The sequence below is a fragment of the Daldinia decipiens genome (assembly GCF_022478715.1).
Source record: "Daldinia decipiens strain CBS 113046 unplaced genomic scaffold F4813scaffold_41, whole genome shotgun sequence".
Classification (NCBI taxonomy): Eukaryota; Fungi; Ascomycota; class Sordariomycetes; order Xylariales; family Hypoxylaceae; genus Daldinia; species Daldinia decipiens.
The window spans coordinates 101,802-123,467 of record NW_026054584.1 but is presented as its reverse complement, the minus strand read 5'-3'; the positions used below and the strand labels follow the sequence as shown (position 1 = coordinate 123,467).

The following is a 21,666-nucleotide window of genomic DNA, read 5'->3' as shown; positions in this document are numbered from 1 at the left end:
ATACATCCTCTCTATTTATTATACTTCCCTCTATTATCGTGGGTACCTAGGAAACATGAGGATTTGTGTACGTATGTCGACGATCACATAAAACGTACGCCCTGGGCAGTCGACGGAAAGGCCGGAATAAGCGAAACAGCTTTCACGTAAATCACAGGTGAGTTGATAGAGCAGGTTTCAGAAACGGTGATTATTGATCGTGAGAATTGATGATATACTTGCGTTCTTGAAAGAACATGTGCTACAGGATGTATATGATGCTCTCTGAAGCATTGAGTCGTGGCGTATGAGGCTCCTCGGACGCTGAGATGATGCATCGAATATAATATCATCTTCCCTCTATAAAGAAAGGGTGTGACTTGGGCTCTGGGGGAGATATGGAGGTCCTAAAATGATAGTAGGCTATTTGTACCATGATGTATGAGGCTCTTTGGGACTCAACCCCTGAACAAGGCGACAGAGGCAGCATATAAAAACTGGTTCGATACTATTGAAGAAAGAATCGCGGGAGAGACGTTTCACTGAGAAAGTTGAATCTGGCGCTGGCTTCTCGCACTTTCTTTAGTTGCCTCAATGATTTGTAGGACATCTCTCGCTTGCGATGCCGGAACTGGCAAATCTTCTTGGCGATTTCGAACAAGGGCCTCGCCAAAGAGCTCAAAAAGCTTGCTGTAGGTTTCAGGCTCCACGTTCGGACAGTCTTGCACACGAAAACTACCGTCGTCACCGACAAGAGTAAGTTTTCCATTCCACTCCGGGCTTTCTCGTCCAAAATTAGCGTCGTCTGTCTTCAAGCCGGACCGGAGCTGAGGCTCTTGGGTATCGAGACCCTCCTTGCGGTAGCTACCTTTGGTACCTCTGATCCAGAATCTCGGTTGTCGAGTCTCGACGCTCACGCTGGCGATACGCACGAAAACGACTAGGCCGTCGTCGTAGAATAGCTGTGCGGTAACGCTGTCGGGCTCTAGATCTGGGTTCTGCGGGCCCAACAAGAGGCCGTCCCGCTGGCTGGCTAGGATACCGAAAACGCTCCGTGGCATCCCGAATAGCACGTATGCCTGGTCGATCAGATGGGTGCCTAGGTCGTAGAGCGCCGAGCCGCCTTGATCCATGCCGAGCGTGCCCTTCCAGGTGGAAGGCTTCTCCAGCCGGAAGCGATCAAAGTGCGTCTCGAATTCGACGATTCGACCTAGCGTGCCATCGGCCAATAGCTTCCGCACTGTTAGAAAGTCGCTATCCCATCTGCGGTTCTGGTACACGCAGATCAATCGACCCTTTTCTCTGGCGAGTTTGATCAGGGCATCGGCCTCGGACACGCTCGGGACGAAGGGCTTCTCTACGAGGACATGCTTTCCTGCTTGCAGGGCCTGCTGGGCAAACGAGAAGTGCGTCTCGGGGGGAGTGGTGATGACGGCCACGTCGAGATCCGCGTCGGCGAGAAATTGGTCGAGAGAGGTGAAATGCTTCACGCCGGGATGATCACGCGGGGCCGACTTTCCAGACTGGCTGGGATTGCGCTGCAGGATGGAATGAAGTTTTAGGGTTGAGGTGGTCGTGATGAATGGGATGTGGAAGATGGTAGCGGATAACCTGGGGAGGTAGGTAAGTGAGTGAGTGAGTGAGCTTATAGGATACTAACGGGATATAAGATATATGAGATGAGTAAAACGTCTTACCCGTAGCCGACGACGCCGACGTTGAGCGGCAGGTTGGTGGTTGAGTTGGCCATGATGTTCCCCTTTTTGAAGATTTATATTGGTATCTAAGGTACGTATGGTTGATGTTTACGTAGTGTTTACTTAGGTATGTCTTAGTTCCAAGAAGATGAATAAATTAATTAAATAAATACCTTCCGAGGATATAACATCTTAGGTAACTTTGGGAGAATCGAGTAATTTAAGTAAAAATAAATTCTACCTACAATACTTATACAAAGGCTGAAAATCTATTAACTACCTACCTATATTACGCCGTAAACTTACGAAAACATACCAGTAAAATGAGACGATCTAACCTAGTGATCTTGCGTCATATAAGAACTGCTTGCTACATAGAGACATAATAAGAGCTTACATGTTGCGTGATGCTTTCACGATGCTTTGCTTCAACTGGTCAACTGTTAAAGTTTCCTATTTTAACTATTAGCGGGCGGGTCGAATGGTTCCATTTTACGTACGAAGTATCCCGTACCTGTTTTGGCGTTGATCTGTACTGGATATATCAATATATTTATATCGATATATTTATTGTGTACGGTGTACGGTGTACGAAGTACGAAGTAGGTATGTATGTAATATTGAATATCGAACATTGAGATACCGTGCGAAACTTGGCAGAATAAACTGTTCTGTATTCGGCCTTCCCCATTCTTTTAATTATTGTTCTTCTTTTTTTTGTACGCAACTAATTACAATTACATACATCATTACATAGGTACCTACATAACGACGACAACCATAACGATACTAATAAGTGCTACAACGATTAAAACTTGAGATGGTATAATCGCACGTCTATTGCTTGCATTACCACTATAAGATATATCTTGAGAAGGAAGGGGGTCTCGGCTGCTCGATCATGGGGTGAATTGGTAGATGAGTCTTCAGTCCTCGGTCTAGGCAAAAATCAAACTTGAAGATGATGTTCAGACGGAGCCTTTCCCGTCTCCGTCAAGGTCTGCTCGTACAACGCTGTCAGGGTGTGAGATGTTTTTCTCTCACCTCCTGCCGCCGAGAGATCCTCGATGCCTCTGTACTTCCCGAGCGCATTCTGCCCGCGTATAAGGAGAGTTCAACCTCTTCTCTGCTATCTTTGCAATGGCCAGAACCGCCGCGGAATATCCTGATCATTCCAAAGCTACATGCTCCTAAGGTGACTGCTTCTGCTATCTCATTTGCGAATCATATTCACAGCGAATACCCCGATCTGAATCTCGTGTTCGAACGCCGAATCGCCTCGACTATGCACGAGTCCCTGTCTTTTCCTATATACGCCTCTGATCCAAGCTTGTTTCCTCGCAAGATTGATCTCGTGACCACCCTGGGTGGCGATGGAACCATTCTACGCGCAGCTAGCCTTTTCAGTCTACATGCCTCCGTGCCTCCCATCTTATCCTTTAGCATGGGATCGCTGGGCTTTCTAGGCGAGTGGAAGTTTGAGGAATTTAAACGCGCTTGGCGTGAAGTATACATGAGCGGAAGCCGTGTTGGTGTATCCGACCTGCAAGGTCCTCATACACAGTTTGCTATCAACGGCCGGCCTGATGGGGACGAAGGCCGTCTTCACAGTAACTGGGAAGGCCTCCGTGGAAAGAGCATGGGTCTTACTCGGTCCAGCAAAATTCTTCTGCGCCACCGGTTAAAGGTTGGAGTTTATGACGCCGCGGGTATTAACATAAACGAGCAACTCATACCTACCCCGATCGCTGAGCCGCAGCAGTCCACGTCGGGGACACCTATCGATTTAAATCTTGCAGGGAAGAATGGGGGACAAGCCGGGTCGCGACCATTTCATGCTGTAAACGAACTTGTTATCCATCGTGGTCCAAACACGCACCTTGCCATTATCGACGTCTATGTGAATAATCACTTCCTGACGGAGGCGGTAGCCGATGGAATCTTAATAAGTACGCCGACGGGGTCCACGGCCTACTCGTTATCCGCTGGTGGTAGTATTATGCACCCCTTGGTCAAGACGCTGTTGATCACTCCAATATGCGCACGCAGTCTCAGCTTTCGGCCACTTGGCCTCCCCTTGAATACCAAGGTAGTTCTTAAGCTAAGCGAGAAAAATCGCGGGCGCGAACTTGAAGTCAGCATCGATGGCAAGCGAAGGGCTGCTGTGACCGTTGGTATGGAGATCCGCGTTGAAGGTGAGACTGTTGGCCGTACCTCTAGCGGCAGCTGGGCTGGAGGGGTGCCTAGTGTCATCAGGTCCCCTATCAAGGGCGACGGCGACAGAGATGGGATTGCGGAGGATGATGACGGGTGGGTTGGTGGATTAATCGGCCTGCTCAAATTCAACTATCCATTTGGTGACGGTCAATGAAACTCATATCCGTATTGGGGATCGGAATCCGAGTTTTACAGCATGAGCACTTGTTGGGAGACCCAAGATAGTGTCAACGAATAATTCATTTATAGGCGCATGTGTAGTGCGTACCAAGGCAGAGGCTACCTGTATAGAGGGTAAGGTTATCCTGGACGTGTTATTGTCTAACCCCTATCTACCAATACTTCATCAGTTACCTCCTAGGTGCTTATCTTTGATGGCATCAAGGATACCCGGAAAGAAATCACGTTATTTATCTCGGAATCGCACTGTTACATTGATGTTGTTGGATTGTTTAAGTTTGATACATCTCCTTGATTATCTTGAGCTGAATGCAATTTAACAGCTACCTAATCTACAAAGCTACGCAGCTAGAAGGTATAATTATCACATGTACTTGATCTGTACTTGATCTGTGCTGATCTGTGCTGATCTGTGTCTGAATGAAAAGCAGGTAAGCAAAACTTGCCATGCCTAGGTACCCATCGGTTTCTGCATCCTCATCGCGTTGACTTAGCTTCCAGTGTCACTCAACTGGTTGACTCCTGAAGGAGCCTGAAATCTCAGTGCTCTACCTGCTAGCAGGGCCAGGCCTTCGTGCCTGTATATGTGGCTGTTGGGTCAACACCAAAAGCCTGCCTGGTTTTACCTTATTAAACCATTCCCCGAGACCCTTCCTTCACCCTATAATCGCTCGCCTCCCCGTGGTGATATCCTTGGATTTTTTAATCCAAATAACCGCCAGCCTTGAGTGCGGTCTTGAGGGCTTTCGATGCATCTGGTAGATTAAAGATATTCAACTTCGATACACCCTTAATTCCATTTAACATGTCCTTCGCGTTTGCGCGTAGGTATAGCCGGGCTGTCTCCTTCCACAGTGACATCGTACTGGGTCCGGAGGCTGCGTCTTGGGTTGCATCCTTCGCATTGACTGCCTTGATCCAGGGTAGCAGAGCATACTGCATTGTCATGCTTCGAACATGGCTATTGTAGCTGTCCGACTGCGTCTTGTCTTTGCAGCCCTCCCGACCTGGCTCGTTGTACCACGGCTCTCCGCAGAAAATCATGGCCTGTATGCTGACGAGCACCTGGAGCAGAGTAGATTGATCTCCTCTCCAAGGCTCCCCAGGCCACGTACCGAGTAAGGAAAGGCATACTGTTAATATCGAACGTTAGCAACTGTCTGGTCGCGAATTATCTCCGCAAGCATTTGTATTCATGTCGATTTCGAGTGCAAGTCTGCATTGTTTGGGAGTACCACTTACTTTTGCCATCTTGGTATAAATTTGGGTTGAAGCGCGTTCTGCTGCTGTTCGGGGTCTTGAAAAGCATCCTTGGTGGAGATTTAGGATAGTCTATCGGGAGGTACAAGTCAAACTCGAACAGGCCGTGCTCGTAGGGCGTATCCCGAGGACCTATGATCAAGACTTTCATGATATCAAGCCGGGAAGATCCGTGGCATATGAAGATGCCTTCTGGTAGTGAGCTTAGAAGTGTAGTAATCTCTGTGATCAATCTCTTCATACGCCCACGTGCTCCTGACAATAAAGGAGGTTCTCTGTTTGCCTCCCGCGCATAGGCAAAATTACGCAAGACGGCGTCGTCGGGGACTTCTCTGACACAGTTTTCGCGGTGCCATTCGGAAAAGTTGATATCCGACTTGTCTTCAGTAATATCCATGGTTGTTTGGAGTTGTTGCATGTTTGCGATATGTCGAGTAGATACCTTGCTTGCACGTTGGCTAAGCTTTAGTAACTTCTGTCCTTCTGAGTTCTGGAACTCTGCAGGGTTTCCCTGGACATACCGGAGGAGAGTCTCCAATTGGGCCGCCATGCTCCCTAGCAATTCCATCAGAGACTTCCCCGTGTCCCTCGGGACAATTCTACCCTTGCTCTTCTCGGGGCTAAGCGAGGCCTCCAGAAGATAGCCCCCATTTTCGTAATATATGTTGCGGTCAGTGTATACTAAGTCTGCAGTTGCTGGATGGCTTCCTAAAGCATCGAAGAAGTCCAATACTGAATCGTGAAGTTGACTTCTAGATGATATTTCGGCAATAGAGCTGTTGCTGAGCATTGTTGCAGAGCTTTCTAGTAAGGGGCTGCGCGAGACTATGTGTGATAAAAGGCTAGGCGGTGAAGTGTCGAACGATGCTGCTCTCTTGCAGGATGGGAGCAGGAGAGCTAAGAGCCGGAAATGAATTTCGTGCACAAGGTCCTCTTTAGTGTCTGTGGACTGTTTTGGCATCGGACGCTTAGGGTGATGTGTATACTGACCAAAGAAGTAAGCATGAGGAACACTTCCGTCGCCGTAACCGACTCCTTTACCAGGGGCCGGCGGGTGAGGTCCTCGTAGCTTGTCGAGCACTGAAGCTTCCTTGATCTTGACCTTTCCTCGAACCTTTGTGAGCATATAACCAGTTCGAGACTTCGACTTTGTGACTTTCCAACCGCAAGCCAGAGCCCAGATTGCTGCTAGTCTGCCATCATCGCAGCACCACTGCACGGTGGCATTTGATCCGGCAACGTTGAGGGTAACGTCTGACCCGTTTTTCATAGTGAAAGGAATTGCTTTCCTACAACCGAGACATGTGACTACTTGGCAATACTTTTCTTGACATTTCAGACCAAGGCTAACTTTCCCTGCGTCGCGTTAGAATAGAGACTAATGCATTGAGAGTGTCATCTCGAAGAGAAAGGTCATAACTCTGTAATAGATAGAGTACCTTGTACACTATTCACACTGATGTGCCATAGATAACAAAGGGAAATATTGGCACGAGAGACTGGAGTAAAAGAAATACCATTGTATAAGCAAAACTCACCATTACCACTAGTCCATGTTGCCGTCATATTCACAACATCTTCAGGCCCCATGGCTTTCTTTTTATGACATCCGGCGCAGACATGATTAAGGAGCCCTAGGACGAACAATCCTAAGGGCTTCAAGTCAGCCAGAGTTTTTTCGATCATGGCTGTATTTTCGGGAGCTTGCTCTAGGTCCGCTGACTCGGTGCCATCCTCGTTGCTGTCCTCGGTGCTGTCCTCAAGGCTTATGCCGTCTATTTCCATCTTGTCGCTTTGAGGTGCCTGACCTGGTTGCAGAAAAGGAGAGAACATCTCAAAATCGTTAACTGAAAAGTACTCCGGCGTAGTGTCAAATTGACTGAGATAATAGCTATTCCACATTTGCTGGCCAAAGGCTAAGTCAGGTTGGTTGTTCAACGTTGGAGTTTGTTTGGACCCGGCTCCTAAATGGAGAGGCTGTGGGTGGCCAGCTAGGGGCTCTGCTGGATGGATACCTAGAGGAAGAGGCTGCAGATGGTGCATAGGTAAAGGCTCTGCGAAATATGATGGATGACCCCATGGCGGATCGATGGGATCGTGGGAGGCTAAGGTGGGAGCAGGCTGTGTGTGCAGATGCGGATGGATCTCTGGGTATTGTGGAAACCATGAGATAGACGCCTGATATTTAGCCGACGTGCCCGGTCCTTGAGATGATCCAGAATGGTCGTGCGATGCCGTAGAGCTATGACCCTTGTGGAGGTGTATGCTGCTGGATGGGTTGATTTGAGCGAAGGGACTTCCAAAGGTTGGTTTATTTGTTGACTTCTTGCCCGCCGAGGGGTTGCCTGGCGACATTGCCTGATATGAAATTCCACTTGCGGGTGGATGTGCAACAACATATGGATTCAGGAACTGTGTGAAAGGCTTGCTGGAGGCTGCCGGTACGGTTTCAGGGACAAATGGAATCTGAGACGACAGCGGCAAGTTGTTGTCATCTTTTTTAGGAAACATTGGAAGCGGTTGGTTGCGTGGCCCATGCGATTTGGGTTGGATTGTATTTGACGATGGTTTCGCCATAGTTGAATTGGGGACCTGAGACGGCTCTCCGTTGTCAGTCGAACCTTGGCCTTTGGGGTTTCGCCCGAAACAGCTGATCCGGGCAGAGATATCCTTGATATCTTTTAAGTTAGGAGCCATTACGAATATGTTCAGTGTGAACGTTAAGCCGTAACGGGATTCATTCAGTTGGAGAATGCAAGTATCCGCATCTGCGTTACCAGCTGGTCACGTAGGTAATATTAATACCTAAGGAAGGATATGGTTTGGTTGCTGGTAAACGGGGAGGTTTGTTCGGTTTGATGTGACGGCCTTTTTGCGGTATCTCAAGGCACAGGCCAGGCACAAGCCAGGCACAGACACCGACCGTGTTAAATATTGTGGCCGAGGAGAGGCAGAACACACAATTAAGCTGTCCGAGTAAGATAACGCGTGTTAGTACCTAACAAACAAGAAGATGCTTGCTTGCTCGCTTGCTGGTACGTGAAAATGCGTGAGTTAATGTAAACGGTACCCGTCGACTTCTTTCTACCCTTCGTGTTTAAGACTAGTTATAGGTACTTTATGATTCTCGCACTGAACTTGGTCCTTCTAGGCGGGGTACAGTGTAGCCTGTGAGCGTGTAAATCAACATATTCCATCTATTGGACGGCAAAGAATAAAACAACTCAGCTCCAGTCCAGTTGATCATGTGTACATACCTTTAGCACCATCCTACAGTTCCAAGGTTCCCCTAGAAACAGCAGGGAGAGGAGTCAAACCGTAAGGCTGTAGGTTAAGTACTTTTTGAAATGTAAAAACTCGAACGGGGAAAAGTACCTAAAGTAAAGAATAAGGCTTCGGCTGTAAGAAGAGAAGGGATGTGAAAGCATGAAGATGCAGTGTTCACAAAGTCATTTGTATTTATTTATCGAATTAAAAAAAAGTAAAAAAAAAAAAAATTATAATAAAATAATAAAACAAGAGCTCGAGTCATCCACCCACGTGTTGCTACAGATGCTACAGATGCTACAGACTTGGGATGCCTTCCACGAGGTACTGGACCTATGTGACTACTATGTGACGCACGTATTTGTGTTGCCCCGCGTGCACCGTAGGTAAGTATGGTGTTTGTCCACCTAAAGACTGTTTGAATTTATGTTATCAGGTATGCATTTTAATTGTACTGTGTTGAAGAGGGATATATGAGGTATGTACCTAGGTATGTTGGGCATGTTTACAAGTTTACACCCTTTTCCATGCGGTAGGTAATAGGCTATAAATTAGCACTTGTATGTTCTTTAAGCCATTTCAGGTTATTATTATTGCAGACAATACATGTAGGTATGTATGTATGTATGCATGTTGTAATGTTGTAAGGAAGTAAATATATTAGGTGTGATATGGATATGTCGATAGGAGCCCGTATGTGTACACTTACCTCAGCCGCAGCGGGGTAGATGATTTACCCCAAAAGGGTCCATGTTATGAGGGGTATGTACCTATGTATTGTATGTACCTATGTATTGTATGTACCTATGTATTGTATGTACCTATGTATTGTATGTACCTATGTATTGTATGTACCTACCTATGTACCTAGGTAGGTTGTTTGCTGCACGGACATTATCTAAGGTACCTAGGTACCTACCTAACAAACTGGTATAACTTTGTCGAATTATTAAATCGAATTATTAAATCGAATTGCTAAATCGACTATTCCTAGTGCGATTGAATGAAGCTGCCAAGAATCTTCTCCCCTTGTTTTTGGACCCCGTGACATCACTCTCTTCCTAACGCCACTTACGTTGTCATACCCAATCTGATATATATTTCTTGATTTACCTTGGACTGAGTACCTGTCAACCTCTCTCTTCTTTTAATCTTGAAATAAAAATAAATTTAGTTTATTTTAATAAGAGTCGTAACTTGTCTCTGCGAAGACCTCTATCTTTGAGCCTAAAGTTCATTACCTTCAGTTCATTACTTTCATAATGGATTTCATCAATAAGATCGCAGGTAGCAAGGGCGAAAACGATGAGAAAACCCCGGAGAATGGGCAGCAGAAGTCCAACACCGGTTTCATGGACAAGCTCAACTCCGTAGCCGGTGGTGGTAAAGACAGCGAAAAGAGTGAAGACGCCCTCGATAAAGGTAAGCGAGTTTATAATCGCCTGGCCTGTCATTTCCTCGCATTTAAATGTTTACCTGGATCTTGCCTCATACCTGACATATGTCACATATAGGAATTGATTGGGTACAACAGCACGTACTAGGTCAAGGAGACCAGAGTAACGAGAGTGCTGTTGAGCAAGCCAAGGATGAGCAGATCTCCGACTATATTCGTGACCAGTACAAGAAGACAACGGGCTCAGACATCCCAATCAAAGACAAGGAACGCTTTTAAACGTCTTGTACATTGTAAGCCACGAGCACATAGCTGTACGTAGCACTAGCATGTATTCGAGATCTATGCAAGGGTAAAGAGGTCAGATTAAGAAAGCTACACGGAGTACTAAGTGTGTATGATCAACTTATTACAACTCTAGTTTATTCCTACTGAGCGTATCCCACACAATGAACCGGGACATAGTGGTAGAGAAGTTATAGAACATCTAGCCCCTTATGGCTCAGGCTACAACATATCTCCTTGAACTGCTATGAAACCGCCTAATCTACATGATATAAGCCAACTCATTGTAAATATATTAACACGGCCTCGCTAGCTTGTAACGTGATGGTTGCTTGCCCATTGGAAACAGACAAAGCCTCGGTGCTCTCAGTCCCGGCAACTTTGCAGCTGCCGTCAGTGAACGTCTGTCCTCCGTAAGTGACCTTACCACCTTGATCCACTCTGGACATGGCACTCTCTGCCGTTAATCTTTTGACCTTTAGCGAGCTTCCCGATAGACCGCTAATGCTAAATGATTGGCTAGAACGGTTACCGCTCCCACTAAAGTAATCAGAGTTGTATAGAAGCGCTCGTAGAGGCGTGCCGTCGGAGCTGAATGACACATATGCTGCGTAATTGCTGGACCCGTCGTCAAGAGCTGTGAGATAAGAGGCCTTTGCCAATAACGCGGTTGCCGCGTACGCACCATAGTAAGGCGCCCCCATGCTATATCTTCCCCAAAAGCAGTATTGGCAATTGCCAACAGTTCCGTGGTGGAAGTACGTCCTTGATATATTACTGTAACTGGCACGGAGAACATAATCCATGGTCCATAGCGCTGCTCCGAAGGTGGGCGATACCCCAGCAGCTCCTCCTCCGGATACTACGACAAGTTTCATTAGTATCGTACGAAATGACGTTGGAGAGTGGGATAATAAATACCTGAGTTGGTCTCGCCGAAAACATATGGTTTGCCCTCTTTCAACGCGGCAGCCACGTCGGCGTCGAAGACGTGCAAATTGCTGGAGATACTTTTATGGCTCATGAGCGAGTCCACGCTCCCTCCCGGATAGTTGTGATGGGCATATGTCTTAACATAGCTCTTGACGGTCGCGTTTTCTGTTGCGATCAATTCTGCCGCACCCCACGTTGGGGGAGAATCGTTAGAGTTGCCGGCTTGGATGATTGGCGATTTCTGGACGGCTGACCCGACTGATAATGCCCAATTATTCTGCGAGGCGGCATCGATAGCCGGAGACCAGCCGCCAGAAGCAATAGGTTGGCCATTCCTGGAATAGTCTAAGAGGGGATCAGCTTTGGTGATAAATTATTGAATAGATCGAGTCGCGGTACGTGAACATACACTCTGGCTCATTACCCAGTTCGATGGCAAGCAAGTTCTTCACCTCAGATATTGCAATCTTTGCTGCATTAATCGTGTTCTGGATATTGTTTTTACCCCTATTTAACCCCACTACCACGCTTCCCGCGTAGGATCCTGCTAGAGTCAAGAAGCTCGAGCCGAATGTCAAACTTGCAGGCGCGTCAGCTGGATTGGAAACACTATACACGACGTAGGCCGAGGTTTGGGAGTCATATTGGGCTCTGTCCTGCGTGGTTCCTCCAATGCGTATCGGTGGCCAAACTCCCGTCAAGTCTTTCCAATTAGAAAGACACTGGTTGGTGGCGCTCACATTGGAAAAATAAGACGGAAAAGCAAAGAACTCGAAACTAATAGGGGTACTGGTGAGTACCTCATAACCAAGCTACGTTTCTGTTTTTCCACAACTTACGATATACCAACTGGTGCAGGGTCTAGAGGCGCGTAGCTATACCCCCCTGTGTGTGCTTGCTTGGGGACCGTAAAAGTCACCGCTGCGATCGCGCTTTGGATCGCAGCGAGGAAGAGTATCGAATTTCCGAAATAAGAAGCCATTATGCTGATGGAAAATATACTACTTGGTCGTGTCAATCATTTTTATACCCTGAGCAACTATTAGGCTATTTGGATACGTCGAGCATATAAACGAGACATTGGCTTGATTTAGTGACGGACCCTACATTGCTTGCGTTGGCTCTGGATGAATTTAGAATCAGGCTTGGAATGTTACATTCGCGCTTCTCTGTACAGCTGCACTGCTACGTATTCAGGGGTTAAACTGAAAGCTGCAGGGGCACGCTGAAGGTAAACGTGGGAATATAGATCTTGGTAGTGATAAATTTCCACCAATAAACAATCACCTGGTGATGAAGCTGAACAAGATTAAGCCTTAGGTTAGGGTCTTTGCACTTTATGCTCAAGAAATCAATTCATTAGTATTATATTATAAAGCATATTCCTCTACTGGCATACTTTATACCAGTTTCGAGATAGCTGGTTAGCGGTAGTCGTATGATCAATGCCAATAGTCGACTACGAATAATGAATGACTTATCGCGCCGAGATGTCTTATGACTTATACTTGAGTGTAAAAGGCACCGTTTCAACGACATCCCAGTCATCCTCTTTTGTGGCGTCGCCATATACTTTGACAGCACTAGCGATGAATGTATATGTGCCTTCTGGGATGACGGTTCCGTCCTCCAATACACCAGTGACAACGGTTCCTCCTCCATTCCGGGGCACCAGATATAATGGGTAACCTGGCAGAGAACCAATAGTTTCGTAGCCTTTCCACTTAGTCGTCGGCAGGTCGGTGGCAGTTACCGCTACGACATCGGCGCGGAGTGCTGGCAGGCCTAGGGTGGGCCATACTACGAGCTTCGGGTAGATGATACCACTGGAGCTATCGTTACTCCCGGGGCGATTAATTGTAAACGTGGTATTTGCGGCAACCGGAATATTGAAGTGACCGTCGGTGTTGGTGAGGTAGACTCCTCCGTCATAGCCAGGCTGAACGACGGGAGTATTGTATAGGCTACCGGCGACACCTAAATATGGCAGCACTAATGACTCTGATTTAGTGCTATTGATGGTTATATAGCCGCTGTAAACAGGTAGCAATGTTACATTGAGATTCTGCGGCGGTGAGAGTATAACCGTGACCTCAGAAGTTCCACCCGCAGGCACGGTGATCTCGTCAGAGGCGAACTTCACTTCAGCCCAATCGTCTGCCGAGGGATTTGGAAATGTAGTGCTTTTAAGGACGGGACCGGAATTATCCGCAAAGGTGTACACTGTTAAAGCTTTTGTGTGCCCAAGAACATATGTCACATCTTCGCTGGCGGTATTCTGGATCGTAAAAGTCCTCTCGCCAACGAAGTGGTCGCTGTCGTTGAACGAAATGCTGCTTTCGCTGAGGATCGTATATGTATGTGCAGCATCCCACGCCTGAACCATGCCCGCTCCTTGTTGTGCGACTGGGGCGAGGATGTTGTCATGCGCGGTCTCGCCGTCAAACCAGACTTTGGGCTTCGCGGTAGCAGAAACTAAACTACGGAGGATTTGAGGATCTTTGGTCCCGCGGGCTTCGGAGATAAGTGCAAAGATGGCCGCTAGCAGAGGAGTCGCCATTGATGTTCCCGATAGAACAGCGTAGCCACCCAAGGCTAATGGATAAGTCGACAGGATGTTGCCACCCGGTGTTGTGATCTGAGGTTTGACTTGGACCTCCTGAGTTGGACCCCAACTACTTGATCTGCTCGTATATCCACCAGTGACCGGGTCATCCAGGTCTTGGACGAATATCCCTGCAGACGCCGAGTTGGTGATGTTTACAACGACATCTTTCCCTTCATTTAGTAGCGTTATAAATTCGGCGCCTTGACTAGAGATTATAGACCCGGCACCCTTTATGGATTTATTAGAGGTATACATGCCTGGAACTTCCCTAGTTATGATTCACTTGTAAGTAACTCTACTGAGGGAAAGGTTCGGAGTTCAAAGCCCATGTGCTTACCTATTTGACTGGCTATACCATAATAAATACTGGCACCCCTTCGCCGCAAGATTCGTAGCCTGCATTTCCGCGGTGCATCCCGAACCTGAAGTTGGCATGCGAAGTAAAGCAACCGTATTGGATAGGTCTGGAGTGTCGTCAGGCAGTGGCTGGCACGCGTCTGTTTCCGAAGCTGTATTGTTGCTTACAGGCCATAATCGTAAAGTGATATTTGCTTGATAAGAAGGGGTTCCAACCCTGAGGCCGAAACGTTCGGATAGAGTCGAATTACCAACGGTGAAGGTAGCTTCGTTTAGTAGCATCGGGAGAACGGTATTCTCAACGGAGCCAACGGCCGTGACATTGACACCGGATGCCGGCGTAGACGGGTACCACAGGCCCAAATTTCCCGAATTTCCCGGAGCCACAACAACAGGAACACCAGCAGCAGCGATACGCGAAGCGACAATAGCCCAGGGGTCTGAAGCCCAACCTGAATCGTCACCGGCCGAGCAAGAGATGATGTCACTTTTGGCCTCGAATGCGGCGTTGAATCCAGCAATCAGTATCTCGTTAGTTGTCTGCCCTCCACAGCCTGTCGCCTTATACATGCCAAGCTTGACTCCAGGCGCAGCCCCTGTAAAGTTGTGCTCATTAAGCTGAGCAGCAATTATTCCCGCAACGTGAGTCCCATGTCCGACGCAGCCGTCGTACGGGTCCGGATCCGGAATTGGGACGGGCGACGTATTGTTATCTCCATTAAAGTCGTAGCCGTACTCAACGAGACATCCTTCGCCAAAACAGCCGCCGAGGGCTGGGTGCTTATAGTCGACGCCCGTATCCACCAACCCGATTCGTAAACCTTTACCTGTGTAGCCTTCGGCGAGGAGCTTGTCAACCTGAGTCATGAGGTGCGGAGTGAATACTTCATTCTCGATTTCTCGTCGTTTAACACGTCGGAGGAACTCCGTCAGGCTGCTTCCGGTTAACGTTGTGTCAGGCTTTGGAAATGAGATTTTTCGAACTGGCCAGACGTTCTTGACTCGAGGTTTTGAGGCGATTTGTATCTTATCGGCTTCGATGTCTGCAACATCACTCTTGAGGTGGAACGATGCACCTTTGAAGAGCTGGAATTTTAAATCCATCCGGTGCTCCACCTCAACACCGTCAGCTTCGAGGGCTTGATATAATACATCTGGACCCTCATTGTCATCGAATTCGACAATGTACGACCCTGGTACAATAGAGTCATCAGATAATGCACTTCCGTCAAGGGACGCGACGGCACCAGCAATGAATGTTTGGGCCCAGAGAAGGGTCGCCAATGCGGGTTGGACTCTCATTGCGACTAGGACTGAGAATATCGGTTATCCTGCTGTGACATGACAAACAAAAGGGGTAACATTACAGAGAAACCTGCCCACGAAGAGCTATTTAACCTGAGTTCCTGAATCGTACCTCAAGATCGAACGACTATAGATTCTTAGTAGATTCTTAGCATCCCTCCGTCAATTGAGAATTTACCGGGGCCCCGGCCTTCATGGTATAGATATGGGTAAGCGGAGGATGTCCTTGTTCCGTGCGAAGGACCGAGAATAATTCCCCACAAATCAACGGCTATTCTCTTCTCAGGTTGGAATTTCTCGTATATAACCTATGCCAAGACTCTTCACGAGATGTCTATAGTTGAACCTTGCGGCTCCTCGTAAATTATGTAACCTCATTGTAACGACTTTCCGGTTTGGGATATTGATACTACGGTGCCTATCAATCGAAATTCTTCGCGTCTATTACTCCGTCAATCATTGAAAGAGTAGCTATTGGTCGTGATAGTTAGTGATGGTAATGCATTAGTTCGCATATTCCCGTATTTCTCAGACCGGGATCTTCCGAGCTAACACCAAATGTTTATAGCTACCTCGTATATCGATAACAAAATTATATATTCAGTCAAGTCAACTGCTTCACCGGGTGCCTGTGATAGGAATCAAAGAGATATGTGAGACGATATATACGAACAGATGTCGGCCGGGGGGGGGAGTAGGAGAGCGCGGATAAGGGGCAAGTTAACTAAATTTGTGCATTGTTACAACTAGAGTCGCCATAACTTATGAATACCAAGATGTTTAGCAAGATACACGAGTTTCTTAGAATAAGCGTGGGAATGGTGTTAAACTCTTGACTAGAGATACGATGAGGTTCCTCTAGTCCTCTTCCTGATGGATAACCACTCTGCAAAGTGGGTGAAGGGCCATGGTGTGAGGGATAAAGGATGGAAGATCATCAAGGTCTATAAGCAAGTAACTTGTCGTAACGGCCTTTAGGAAAACTATCTTACACTTTTCGAATATGTCGGATTACAGAACACGATTTACCTCTCACCTAAGGTAAATAAACTAACCTAACCTAAGGCTTTAGGCTCCTTTTCAGGATCCTTGCGGTATATGGCCCGTGCGCAGTCCAAGGAGAATAATTTATATTTCTATCATCTTCTATCACCATCAGAAAGAGATATAGGATGTATATGAGTTATAGAAAGTAACTGCTGGATTGTTTGGAATCTTCTACCCATATCGTACTCTGGCTGGAGTCACATCTTCGCAAAGCTGATTCTCTTTCTGTGTGGTCGCTGGCATTTGCGGAAATGAATTTAGATGGAGGGGTATATATGCCGACCGGCTGACTTAGAAAGGCATGAGAGTGTGCCATGACTACGATCGTAGAACATCTTAAACGCACTAAGGAGCCTAGGAACTTTTGACTTGGAGAGACAGTTTTGTAGGACTGTTTGAATTACCATATAGAGTTGTTTCTGGCCCAAGCCTAAACCCATCCCTAACAGCACCTGGTAACCAATCCACTGAGAGAAGGTCGCATCCACGGTCCAAGTAGTCAGAAGGCCTGCTCTGACTGGAGTAATAATAGAGGCAGGTATCATCATCGGAGCATCTAACAAGAGTTAATTCCCAGATAATATAATTCAATGTTGAGGATAATATGCCTATGACTTACAGTATCCGGACTTAGAGACCAACGCTCCCGAAATCATAGCCATGGTAACTACTCCCAAGACGAATGGAGGTAGTCCGACCCCAGCACCGATGACACTGACACCGCGAATAACCTGGTGCTATAAAGGTGTATTTAATAAATAAATTCGCACAGAATCTTCCATAGAAGAGCTAGAAAGTCGCCGTAGTTAAGAGATATCCTAGTTTCCCGTATTTAGTATTTCAAGATATTACATGTATAAGCCAAGAATTTGATAGACGTACCGCTACCGTACCAACCCACATCAGATAGCTTCTGGAAGCCGTCCGAGATGATGGGTGTGGCATTGGCTACTATTGTCTGATATTAAACATTTCACCATAGTTAGTCTACTAAAGAAGTTGCATGGAGAGAACTGGTAGTCAAGCAGGGTCATACCAATGAAACTAAGAACACCGCAAACCATAAACCTACGCCGACGGCTACGATATTTGCCAACGGAAAGGGCTTCTCGGTACGAGTGGCCTTGTTATGGTCTTGTTCGTGTCCCTTTTCTGTATATTGATCTGGGTTATCCGTAACTTGGACGGCTACTCTTCTAATGCCACGTTTCGTGGTTGAAAGTGAGATGGTAGCGAATCGTAGTAAATCGTAGAATATCGAGGAAAAACAAGGAATGCATTCAAAGAACAGATAGAATAGAAAAAATATTTTCAGGCATATATTTTATATGTTGCGTAAGATGAAGAGAGCGATAGCTTTATGGATCTTATAAGTGGAATGGGAACCTGACCAAGCACATAAAAAGAGAAGCCTAACAAGATTCGCAGAGCCTACTAAATTGGGATTAGAACCACCAATCTGAGCATTTTTGATTGGTGAAAGAGGTATCTTTTCTTCTTCAACGACGATTCTTACTCCCTTATTCTAGCTGTCTCGTAATCTACGACAATGGTTTACCGTTCAATGCCTCTCGTATCGCATAATAACCTCCAGGGACTAGTTAGTCATGTCATAAACATAGGTACCTACTTGTGGAGCTGGCCCATCTTTACCTTCTGTCTCCTGTTCTAAGGTTTGTCTTGTATCTCTCGTAAGACGCGTCGCAGTTCGTTTTTATTCTATGTAACTCGGCATTGCTTTCACCGCTAACACAGACCTCTAGATGGAGGACAGCCAACTTGCAGAAACTGCGAGAAGAGAAAACAGATCTGTCGAGGATATCGGAGACGGGATATCGTGTTCCTAAGTGATGAATGGCGAGCTCCCGAGGGTCACGGCCTCGAAACGAAAAAATAAACTACTAGCCAGGATAGAGGAACGTGAACCTCTAGAGTTAGAGGCTTAGTCTCCTGATGTTCCTATAACGCATTCAAATGTTCGTCCCCAGAAAGGTCCTAACATAGACCGATGGCCATTGTACATCGCCTTTTTCCTCTCAGAATTTGGACCGGCTGTCCTGGGCGGCCCTCATCTAATGTTCGATCTATTTTATCATTATGCTTTGATCCCCCTTTGTCAAACTTATATATATACGATACACCGCTTGTCACCAAGCAGACCCGTGGTACTCGCCGTTCACGCTATTGTTGAGGCTCGCTTTGGAAGAGCCAACGCCGATCTAATCTCGACACAACAGAGCGTCAAAAGATATGGGATAGCTTTTAGGTCTATGTCAGCCGAGTCCGCAGAGTTACATGATGATAACTCGGGGTTTTGAGACCTCTCAGAGGGCGATTGACAGCATCTCGTCTTCTTCTTTATTATGACGGCATGTTGGGAAGTATGGGCAGTCCCCTGTATCCCTAACCTCGATAATTATTCTAATTTTATCAAAGCTAGAAATGTTTCCTTGTTCAAATATGTGGCAAAATCATATCCGGAGGCCTGGTCGCTGCCATTATGTCCAGAGGTACTGAGCACGCCTACTCGGCAGATAACCTGAGGCTGTTAGCAGCTTCACGATTGTTCATAATAATATCCCTCAAGTCACTTTCAGTTGAGTACCAGAGCTGAGATGTGATAGATTTTGTAAACACTTTCATGGAGACGACCTACCTTTCTTTCCGACCCTTCGAGACAAGTCCAGCCTCTTATCCACTCTGGATTTACGCTGGAAGTAAGAACGGCACAGCATGAAGTTAAGCATCCGATCGAAATGACTTCCGTGATCCACTGGGCTACCTAATAATGGACATCGCTTCAACGGCTATTGTTGCTTCTAAATATGATTAATTGCTTGCGAATATGTCTAGGGCAGCTTCTCACAGAGACAGTGATAGCGGAAGGACTCTAATTAATCTGCATAACGAAATCAAAACACTATTAGTCCGAATAGAGACGCAGCTTGCGTGTTGGGACACGACCATCATCGAAACACCACTGGATGTCTAGCTTTCGAATCCCCAAAACACGAGTGCTAGGTTTTGGCCTACAGCGGAGTTGGATCTCCAATACGTCGTTGACACCTTTCTTTCATTCCGTTCGATGAGGGACTACCAGGTCTTTAGCCTCCAATGTACGGCTGCTATGTTTCTTCGGCTTCTTATTAGCGATATGCTAGCCCTGACGCTTACTATGAAGCCATATGCAACATTTATTGACCCATACGGCAATATCGAAAGACATTGAGTCAAGCTTATGGGCTAGTTATGCATAGAGGGTGTTACGGAATATCGGCTATGGCGTACTTAAAGAGAGTAGATCGGCAGTTCCCTTCTTCTTGGCAACTGCTTTCCGAATGACGACTGTAATTACGGAAAGGGGATCTCCTTACAAGAATAAATACTTACTAGGAGTTAGTATAATGTACATCAAGAGTGTTTGTATTTCTAAATATTCTTTGAATTGTGCTCAAGCCCGGTCGAACGTCAGCTATGTCCAGCCTCTACTCCATTGTTTTCCCACCCAGAGTATAATTTCGCGCATCACGCCTTTTCCTTACCCAGCGTCTCAAGGAATTGGGCAGCGACGTCGACCACCGCACTCTCGAATGTTCTCAATTTCCCGCCTAGCAACTTCTCTACATCGCTAGAGTCATATTCAACAGGCAACGTCGGAACTGTACCCTTCTTGAAGACCCCCTCTGCAACAGCCTTGGGGAATGCCTTTGCGACGTGATCAAAGATTGTTCCGTAGTCTACCTTTGTCGCAATACCAAAGTCCTTGGGTCCATCTGGTTGTAGGTCGAGGAACGCCACGCGTAGGTGGGCGTCCGCTACATCGTCGATGTGCGCAAACCCGCCATGGATCGGGAATGGCAACGCTCCACCCACCATGCCCATCATCAGGAAGTTGTTAGAGCTGTTCTGCGTCTGCATCATAGTGGCGTCGAGGGCTAGCTCGTTACGGCCGAAGACGTATCCGGGCACCACATGGGATACGGTGAAATGGGGATTATGCGTCTTGACGAACTCGTCCGAGTTATGTATCTCGACTATCTTGCCCAGCACGTATGCTTCAAAGACGTTGTCGAAAGTGGCGGGAACGGGGTCGGGCAGCGGAACGCGCGTTTTCGCCGAGACGGCGGCGGGAGGCGGCACGGCGCCGAGATTCGCGACGATAGACGAAGTTATGATGACGCGCTTCACGCTGGGTGTTTTGAGAGCGGATGAAAGCAAGCCCGAAGATATTTTTATCGTCGGCTGGAATATCTCCGTTGCGGGCTCGTAGCTCGGTAAGGGTACGGGCGAGCCGGCGTGGATGATGTGTGTGACACCTTGCAGGGCCGAATCAAAGGCACCTTCGACAGTGAAGTCAGGTATGATGGCCGGAGAGAGACGTTCACCAGGCGCGAGTCTCTGAACAGCAGGGTTTGAAGAGACTACCTTGGCTTTGTCTTCCGATCTAACCGTATAACGCACATTGTGGCCGGCGGCGAGAGCGGCGAGAAGGATGCGAAATCCGATCAGGCCAGTAGACCCCGTGATAAGAATCGTCGCTGCCATCGTGTCTTATCTCGCACTTGGAGTATATATCTGATATATAGGTAGTTTAGATATACTAGGCTCTTTACCACGGATATGGTGGTTGAGTCCTCGCCTGCTAGAAAGGGTTCGTTATCAAGCTAATACCCTGGATATTGCCAGTTCTTTTACTCTAAGAACACAAGGAAGAAAGGATAGGAGTTGGAAAAGGGGGAGCGATAGCGAGAGGCAGGAGAAGAACCTGTGACATTTTGGTGTGCAATTGCAACGCTTTTAACGACTCCTTGTTTGGGAAATATTGTATATCATATGCTCTTCCTTTCCGGGGGACCGCTCGGCAGCATCTGGCGGCGCAGCTATGGTGCAGCTATGATACATAGATCGAGGGGTCCGGCACATGCATCAAGGATGATGAGGTGCTGTGCCGGGTACGGGCATCATGCTTTATTGGGCTGACTTGAACAATATAGTGGGTAGGTGGCTTATATTTTCTTATATTTCTTTACTTAAGGTACTTAAATTACCTATCTACCTTTGAGTCGATTTCATTATACATTTAATAGTTATCTCATTATTAGAGGAACTTGTTCATTAGAATGGAATTCCCATGA

General features: G+C 47.0%; 7 protein-coding genes across 7 annotated transcripts; 2 read left to right on the top strand and 5 right to left on the bottom strand.

Annotated features, from left to right (window-relative positions):
• Positions 1–74: 74 nt before the first annotated feature.
• Positions 75–1,892, bottom strand: F4813DRAFT_372635 (oxidoreductase). The gene is made up of 2 exons (XM_049244726.1): positions 1,677–1,892; positions 75–1,590 (listed from the first exon to the last, which is right to left on the bottom strand). The coding sequence occupies exons 1-2, from the start codon at positions 1,727–1,729 to the stop codon at positions 519–521; spliced, it is 1,125 nt and encodes a 374-aa protein (XP_049095935.1). The 5' UTR covers positions 1,730–1,892; the 3' UTR covers positions 75–518.
• Positions 1,893–2,406: 514 nt separating this feature from the next.
• On the top strand, positions 2,407–4,504 carry F4813DRAFT_237730 (ATP-NAD kinase). The gene has a single exon (XM_049239984.1). It carries the CDS (start codon positions 2,638–2,640, stop codon positions 4,045–4,047), a length of 1,410 nt encoding a protein of 469 aa, XP_049095934.1. The 5' UTR covers positions 2,407–2,637; the 3' UTR covers positions 4,048–4,504.
• Positions 4,412–8,424, bottom strand: F4813DRAFT_237686 (uncharacterized protein). The gene is made up of 3 exons (XM_049239983.1): positions 6,872–8,424; positions 5,316–6,689; positions 4,412–5,206 (listed from the first exon to the last, which is right to left on the bottom strand). Exons 1-3 carry the CDS (start codon positions 8,028–8,030, stop codon positions 4,776–4,778), a joined length of 2,964 nt encoding a protein of 987 aa, XP_049095933.1. The 5' UTR covers positions 8,031–8,424; the 3' UTR covers positions 4,412–4,775.
• Positions 8,425–9,586: 1,162 nt separating this feature from the next.
• On the top strand, positions 9,587–10,419 carry F4813DRAFT_237672 (uncharacterized protein). Its single transcript, XM_049239982.1, has 2 exons — positions 9,587–10,022; positions 10,115–10,419. Exons 1-2 carry the CDS (start codon positions 9,863–9,865, stop codon positions 10,273–10,275), a joined length of 321 nt encoding a protein of 106 aa, XP_049095932.1. The 5' UTR covers positions 9,587–9,862; the 3' UTR covers positions 10,276–10,419.
• Positions 10,420–10,562: 143 nt separating this feature from the next.
• F4813DRAFT_393117 (glycoside hydrolase family 79 protein) lies at positions 10,563–12,196 on the bottom strand (the record flags this gene model as incomplete). Its single annotated transcript, XM_049247372.1, has 4 exons — positions 10,563–11,143; positions 11,203–11,559; positions 11,624–11,991; positions 12,054–12,196. 4 exons carry the CDS (start codon positions 12,194–12,196, stop codon positions 10,563–10,565), a joined length of 1,449 nt encoding a protein of 482 aa, XP_049095931.1.
• Positions 12,197–12,709: 513 nt separating this feature from the next.
• On the bottom strand, positions 12,710–15,283 carry F4813DRAFT_382909 (subtilisin-like protein; the record flags this gene model as incomplete). Its single annotated transcript, XM_049245869.1, has 2 exons — positions 12,710–14,090; positions 14,160–15,283. 2 exons carry the CDS (start codon positions 15,281–15,283, stop codon positions 12,710–12,712), a joined length of 2,505 nt encoding a protein of 834 aa, XP_049095930.1.
• Positions 15,284–19,356: 4,073 nt separating this feature from the next.
• F4813DRAFT_372627 (putative cinnamoyl-CoA reductase) lies at positions 19,357–21,662 on the bottom strand. Its single transcript, XM_049244725.1, has one exon. The coding sequence runs from the start codon at positions 21,074–21,076 to the stop codon at positions 20,057–20,059; it is 1,020 nt and encodes a 339-aa protein (XP_049095929.1). The 5' UTR covers positions 21,077–21,662; the 3' UTR covers positions 19,357–20,056.
• Positions 21,663–21,666: the final 4 nt, after the last annotated feature.

What these genes read in the sequence shown, in the direction of transcription:
- F4813DRAFT_237672 (XM_049239982.1), top strand. Translation starts at nt 9,863, where the DNA reads ATGGATTTCATCAATAAGATCGCAGGTAGCAAGGGCGAAAACGATGAG. An exon ending in TGAAGACGCCCTCGATAAAG is followed by an intron (nt 10,023 to 10,114) that starts GTAAGCGAGTTT and finishes TGTCACATATAG; the next exon opens with GAATTGATTGGGTACAACAG.
- F4813DRAFT_372635 (XM_049244726.1), bottom strand. Translation starts at nt 1,729, where the DNA reads ATGGCCAACTCAACCACCAACCTGCCGCTCAACGTCGGCGTCGTCGGC. An exon ending in GTCGGCGTCGTCGGCTACGG is followed by an intron (nt 1,591 to 1,676) that starts GTAAGACGTTTT and finishes CTACCTCCCCAG; the next exon opens with GTTATCCGCTACCATCTTCC.
- F4813DRAFT_237730 (XM_049239984.1), top strand. Translation starts at nt 2,638, where the DNA reads ATGATGTTCAGACGGAGCCTTTCCCGTCTCCGTCAAGGTCTGCTCGTA.
- F4813DRAFT_237686 (XM_049239983.1), bottom strand. Translation starts at nt 8,030, where the DNA reads ATGGCTCCTAACTTAAAAGATATCAAGGATATCTCTGCCCGGATCAGC. An exon ending in AACATGGACTAGTGGTAATG is followed by an intron (nt 6,690 to 6,871) that starts GTGAGTTTTGCT and finishes AACGCGACGCAG; the next exon opens with GGAAAGTTAGCCTTGGTCTG. An exon ending in TTTATACCAAGATGGCAAAA is followed by an intron (nt 5,207 to 5,315) that starts GTAAGTGGTACT and finishes CGATATTAACAG; the next exon opens with TATGCCTTTCCTTACTCGGT.
- F4813DRAFT_372627 (XM_049244725.1), bottom strand. Translation starts at nt 21,076, where the DNA reads ATGGCAGCGACGATTCTTATCACGGGGTCTACTGGCCTGATCGGATTT.